This window comes from Myodes glareolus, chromosome 24, assembly GCF_982192425.1.
Source record: "Myodes glareolus chromosome 24, mMyoGla1.1, whole genome shotgun sequence".
In the NCBI taxonomy this organism is placed as follows: Eukaryota; Metazoa; Chordata; class Mammalia; order Rodentia; family Cricetidae; genus Myodes; species Myodes glareolus.
In genome coordinates this window covers 10,276,752-10,283,583 of record NC_142049.1, presented here as the reverse complement: position 1 = coordinate 10,283,583, position 6,832 = coordinate 10,276,752, and the positions used below count along the sequence as shown (strand labels likewise).

General features: G+C 34.7%; 1 protein-coding gene across 1 annotated transcript; it reads left to right on the top strand.

Moving 5' to 3' along the window:
• The first annotated feature begins 5,185 nt into the window (after window positions 1-5,185).
• Window positions 5,186-6,136, top strand: LOC125401118 (olfactory receptor 14A2-like). The gene has a single exon (XM_048435344.3). It carries the CDS (start codon window positions 5,186-5,188, stop codon window positions 6,134-6,136), a length of 951 nt encoding a protein of 316 aa, XP_048291301.3.
• Window positions 6,137-6,832: the final 696 nt, after the last annotated feature.

Below are 6,832 nucleotides of genomic sequence, written 5' to 3'. Positions count from 1 at the left end.
CATAGATAAGGATAATGAGCTAATATACATTGTAAGAGCTAATACAAAGACTGAGCTAATGGGCCAATCTGTTTATAACATGTAGACTCTCTGTGTGTTTTCCTTGGGGCTAACTGGCTGTGGGAACTGGGCAGGACAGAAACCCCAACAAGCGGGACTTCATGCTACACATGGGAACATTGGGGAAGGGTGGAAGGTAGGAGGGGAGAGGCAGGGAGGGGAACAGAGAAAATGTAGAGCTCAATAAAATTCAATAAGAAAAAAATCAAGGTTAATAAAGCATTATGCAATCCTTATTCCTTTCAAGTTTGAATTTCCTCGCTCTCCCTTTGTTGTCTTTCTAGATATCCTCATGAAGGCTGCATGCTTTTTTTTTGAGACAGGGTTTCTCTGTAGCTTTGGGACCTATCCTGGAACTAGCACTTGTAGACCAGGATGGCCTCAAACTCACAGAGATCCATGTGCCTCTGCCTCCTAAGTTTTGGGATTAAAAGTGAGTGCCACCTTGCTGAAGACTGCATGTCTTAAGATAGTTAGTGTTGTAATAATCTCAACTTTCTACATACCACATTATAATAATCTACTTTAATAGAGTAATAATCTACTTTAATAGAGTATGAATAAAATGATAATATTTTCCCAACAAATAAATTAATTATAAATTTTCTTATTTGTATAGTACATAGAATTGGAGACCTTATAGTTTTAAACAAATGTTTCAAAATACAAAAATTAGGAATCTGAATAAAGACTCCAGTCATACATCCTGCATTAATTACTTTTCTCATAGGTGTCCCAAGTTATATTGGAACACACCAATGTGAGAAAGATTGATTTGGGCTCATTATTTGCAGGTACAGTTCAAATGACAAAGAAAGTTTAGTTGCTAGATCATGAAAGAGCTGGTAACAGTGTATCTACAGTTAGAATGCAAAAAAAAATGACTCTTTAGCATTATTCTGGACAGCTTCTCCTTTTTTCCCAGGATGCAAATCCAGAAAATAAAGTCACTCATATTCCTATTAAGGTCAGTCCCCTCTGAAAATGCCTTTGCAAAAATACACAAATTGTTTTCTTAGTTTATCATAAATATCATCAAATTTATAAGAAACATTAGCCTTCTCAACTTTATGCCTTGACTATTTGCTACCTGAATGTATCACTTTTAACATTATACCAAACTTCTTAAGTATGTATGTTCACTTCATGAAGTCAAATTAATTTAATAAACCTCTAAAATTCCTATGGTCTTAACAATTACAGCATTGCACAAATGTCTCTGGTCCAGAATCTTAGAGTGATGATGCACCTCTTAAGGAGTGGATATTCATCCTGCTGAGGGGTTAGGTTTTGTTTCCAGTGTTTACATTAGGCTATGCAGAGTTGCACAAAACTCTACTCCAAATGATCTGTTCTGGCACTTGATATCATCTTTACTCACATGTACTAACTGAGTCAAAAATATATGACATAATCTTAAATAAAATAACTATTTTTATGTATATGATCCAATTTTCCCCTAAAACTCAAAGTCGTAGTATATCTGGGCTTAAAAACATTCTGTACTTCAAATATGTATACATAACTTTAAGAACTACTGCATAGTGTTATGCTTTAAAGTTGTGCCATTGAGTTTCAAGCTGACATGAGATAGTGATGAGATGGATAGTATTTATTTTCAATTTGATGAGATTAAGGGTTAGAGAACAACTGTCTCTAAGTGCAGAGATTCCAGTGAGGTTTAAGCTGGATGAAAGGATGTTCTGGGTGTGGGTAGCTCTATTCTCTATGCTTAATTCTTGGGCATAAAATAAAACTGTGTAGAATATAATTTGAAGATATATTTTGTAATTTTGTTCCTTCTCATTGTATGTCCATGGTGACCAGATCATTCATCATCCCACCACTATGATTTCTCTGCCATGAAGTGCTATACCTGCAAGCCATGAACTAAAGTTAGTCCCTCCTTCCTCATGTTGACTTTTATCCTCACATATTTTGCCACATCTTTGAGAGAAGTAATTTATACAGGTGGTGTGACAGGAGTTTTCAAACACAGTTCATAATTTTTGTGTTTTGTAACATTTTTAAAGATATAATGTTGCCTCCAACATCATGCATTGTTTAACTGAAGAGACACATAATTAATTTAATGGTGAGAAATATATGAGCGTGTTCTTCATGATCTAACACAGTATATTTTCCTGTGAATAGGTGATGAGTTGTGTATGAAGTATCAATTATTACAACACTATTTGTCTTAAGACATAGATTCTTAATAAGGCTGTCCAAGATTTTCCTTTGGGGACTCTCAATTAGTAGCCAAGTGACGTTCAAAGGTCTGTTATAAATATTTTGTCTATATAAGGTTTCAAATGAATCCATATCAAAAGTTAAAACGGTAAAATATTTTTCTTATATTTGTATACTTATTATGAAAAATGATCACAGTTTATCGTTTGAGTTTCCTTGCAACATTAGAGATGCAACAATATGATGTGATTTTAGATTTTTCCAAATGAGGTTCCTTGCAACATTAGGGATGCAAAATATGATAGGATTTTGGATTTTCCAAATGAGATTTACATTTTCTATTTTTCCTTCAGGTGATTCACTGATAGAGGGAACATTAAGGTTTATGGAAAAATTTTTCCTCTTCAAATTAAAGTTACTGGAACATCTTCCTACAGGTATCTAAAGAGTAACTCTTCTCTAGTAATGTAAAGAATCTGAATAATTTTAAGGTAAAGCTTTCAATGTTGTATAAATAAAATGTAAAACTATGCTCTCTAAAACAATTTTTAACATATATTAGTGTTGAGGAAATTGGAACATATATGAATAGCAATGTAATTTGGCAGAGATTTATGCACCCTTTTTTCTCCTATTTATCTTTTTTCAGTATTTTGTCAGCATTTTGGTTGGTATTGCTGAATGTCAGCCCTCTACCACATCTTCCTGAGCACACAGAGATTTTCTCTCTAAATTGTCCAAACTGGATTTATCCTTATGTTGCACTAGAGCTGTGTTTTCCTAAATGTCATCTCTAGTGATCTTGTTTTTGTTTATTTGTCCTGTAAACTTTCGTGGAATTCCCTTAAGCTTAAGCAGACACCTGACCAATCTGTACATTATAATCATTTATTGACATAAAATAAGACATGTTAAGAGTTTTATGTTTAGCAGAATATCTGCACATGCCTGTATATTCTCACCTTTGCCTCCTTCAATGTAGAATAAGATGCCCCCGTACTCTCTACATAAGTCTCTATCACTTAGTCATCTCTCTCTGTCTGTCTCTCTCTGTCTCTCTGTCTCTCTGTCTCTCTCTCTCTGTTACACACAAACTGACAAACCCTCCACCCACAGTGTTATGCAATTTATTTTGGCTCTAAATGAGAGTATTGTCAGAAGCTTTATTTGTTTTGCAAGGTGATTGTATATCAGATGTATCATTTAAAAGACTGGATATTTGTTGCCAGTAATTTTTATTACTTCTCACAGGGTCAGACTCATCAGTGAGTCACATACCTACAATCCTCTACTGTTTAAGCAAGGATTTGGGGAATGAATGTTTATATATGTGGCCCTTTTGTTGTATGGAATACATGATGTAAAATATGGCAGTTAATAAGTTGGAAATATTCTGGGTTCTTTTCTTTCCTTCAGCCTTTATAAGAGATTTTACTGGCTTGAAGAAAACAACATACTTGTCCTCAATGTTGAGCGAGAATTTATTTAAAGTTTATGACGGTCAAAAATAACAAAAATCATGGGACAAGAAAATGAAAGGTCCAGTTTGTGTTGCTCAGCTATTCTTCGGATGGGGTCTTCTCTAGTGTGTGGTCAACTTATTAGAAGTCACACCATTAAAGAAAACTGTTCCTTCTTCTCTCAGCCACTTTCGAATGTCAAAAGCTTTTCAGATAGTACTGAGGTTATCTGTTTTCTTTCCCTCCTCTACGCTGGAATGTTGTCTGGTTGCAGGTTGTGAACATCTTGAGCATGTCATACCAATCCTGATGTGTTTGGTAAACACTGTTTCTTTTATATTATCAATAAACCGTGGCTCTCTCAATATTTCTGCACTGTCTTATTAAAAGATCTTTAAGCCTTGTGCAGAGAAGTATGACATGAATATCTGACTTAGAGTTGATATCATTAGCATTTCATTGAGTATTTACTGTGGTTTTAGGTAAAGCAGCATCTAAAACACTATTATTATTTCATTAATATCCCTTATGAAAACTGTTAAGAAAAGATCTGACATATATTTTCAGCAAACTGTTTCAACTTCTGTTACCCAAACTCATAGCCATATTATACAAATGCAAGATTGTGCTTACAGAACTAAATGAAACCCACACATTTTGTTTTTAGATTTTAGGTATTTTACTTTATTTTTCTGTACTTTTACTTTGTTTTTTTTTCTGTGTTTTAATGCATAATACCAATATCATATATGATAATGTTATCTTTTTATATATTTGTACTTACCATATCAAGGTAATTTTTAGGCTTATCTTTATGTTAATCTATCATTTCTCTACTGTCCAAACACTCAAAGTTATTTCTTATATCTAGTTGAAATACACTCAATATTCATAAAAAACCTGATTACCACTTAAATGGAAACAAGTTCTCTTCAAAACACAAAGATTCCCGCTAGAATAATTATGACTATACAAATTAAACAAAATAAGGCTGATTTATACCACACCTGCTTGTGTTACTCAGGCTTAATTTTAAAATGGTGAGGAGTTATGATTCTATAGCTCAATTATAGAATATAGCTATATTTACTGAGCCTTAAAGACAATATAAGGAAAGAGAGAGGGGAGAGAGAAACACGAGTGAGGGAGAGGAGAGAGAGAGAGAGAGTGAGAGAGAGAGAGAGAGGTGAGGAAAGAAAATCAGAGAGAAGAACTCAAGTGAAGGGAGAAGGATGAGAGAGAGGCACCCAGAGAGAATATATACAGTAGGGAGAGAGAGGGGGAGAGAGAAAATGAGGGATTGAGGGGAAGGGAGAAAGAAATAAGAACTTTTGAAAATGTATTTGTACCCTAAGTGTAATTTATTTATCCCTTTCCACAGGGCATTTATGTATGTCAGGGTTATCATTTAGGGGGGTAATGCCAATTTTTACGCATTTTTTTCCTCTTAAAGGGACTGCAAAGATTCTGGTATGCCCAATATCACTGCAGTAACAGAATTCATCCTTATGGGGTTCTCTGATATCCGTGAGCTACAGACTTTCTGTGGAGTATTATTCCTAGTGACATACATGGCAGCCCTAGTAAGTAACCTGGTCATCATCACTCTCATCTCCCTTGATCTGCAGCTTCAAACACCCATGTACTTCTTCCTGAAGAATTTGTCCTTGCTGGATGCCTTCTTTGTGTCTGTTCCAATTCCAAAGTTCTTTGTCAGTAACCTAACTCACAACAATTCCATTTCCATTCATGGCTGTGTCTTCCAAGTGTTTTTAATGACTTCATTTGCAGCAGGAGAAGTGTTTATCCTGACAGTTATGTCCTATGACCGCTATGTGGCCATTTGCAGTCCCTTACACTATCAAACCATAATGAGTAGTGGTATGTGTGTGCTTATGACGGTTGTTTCCTGGGTTACTGGAGTAATAATTGGAGCCATATATACAGCGGGCACATTTTCTATGCCTTTCTGTGGTTCCAATGTGATCCCACAGATTTTTTGTGATATTCCCTCACTGCTAAGGATTTCATGCTCTAAAACACTTGTAGTCATTTATTCAAGTCTTGGAATAGGAGTTTGTGTGGGCTTGTTTTGTTTTATCTGTGTGGTGATCTCTTACTTTTACATTTTCTCCACTGTGCTTAAAATTCCTACTACTAAGGGTCAGTCCAAAGCATTTGCCACGTGCATCCCCCACCTCATTGTGTTCACAGTTTTCCTTGCTACTGCTTGCTTTGTCTATGTGAAGTTACCCTCAAGTGTCCCATCAATTGCAGATAGGATTTTTTCTGTGCTATACACCGTGATACCTCCAACAATTAATCCTGTGATTTACAGCCTGAGGAACACTGATGTCAAGTGTGCTCTGAGGAGGTTACAGCAAAATCTCTGCCTAAGGGGTTTACTTCATGTAACATTTTAAAGTATGTGCCAGTGATATAGTAATTTATGAGTGACAATTAAGTTTTTCAACTTTTGCTGTTAGAAATAGAAGGGTAAACATTCATATTTTGCCCCTATTAAATTGAAACTCTGATTAAAGAAAATATTTCCTAAGTTCAGAAAATTAGATTATGTGAAACAAATATATGAAGTCACAGTACCAATTTCTTTTCTTCTGTAATAAAGTTATTGTCACTTGAGAAATATAATTTTCTAAATGGATTAGTAATTATCACAGTAACATTCCATTTTTGGTCATTTGATGACCCCTTATTGTGTTCATTAACAAAAGTATCAAAATAAGTAATCAAATGGGGAAGGCATGTGAGTTATGAAGGTCAGTTCACATATAGTTTCTATGCCAGTCATTCTAGAAGTGAGAAAATCAGTAGAAAAGTCAACAAACTAGAAACAGCATTCTGGAGATTCTACTCATTCTTTAAAACAGTATCACATCCTTAAAGTAGTATCAAATGCTTAAAACAAAACCATGAAGAAAGAGTATAGCAGCCAAGTTCTAAAAGAAAAATAATAGCCTTTAATTTGAGGGTATTATCAGAAATACACTGAAGAGGTAGAAATTTTGTTACTCCTGTTCTGCAGTTCCTCTTGAATAGAAATACTATTTACAGTTGAGATATGGTGGGTTAATGAATCTGAGAAACTAGATAGTGTT

Coding starts and splice junctions, on each gene's coding strand:
- LOC125401118 (XM_048435344.3), top strand. CDS start 5,186: ATGCCCAATATCACTGCAGTAACAGAATTCATCCTTATGGGGTTCTCT.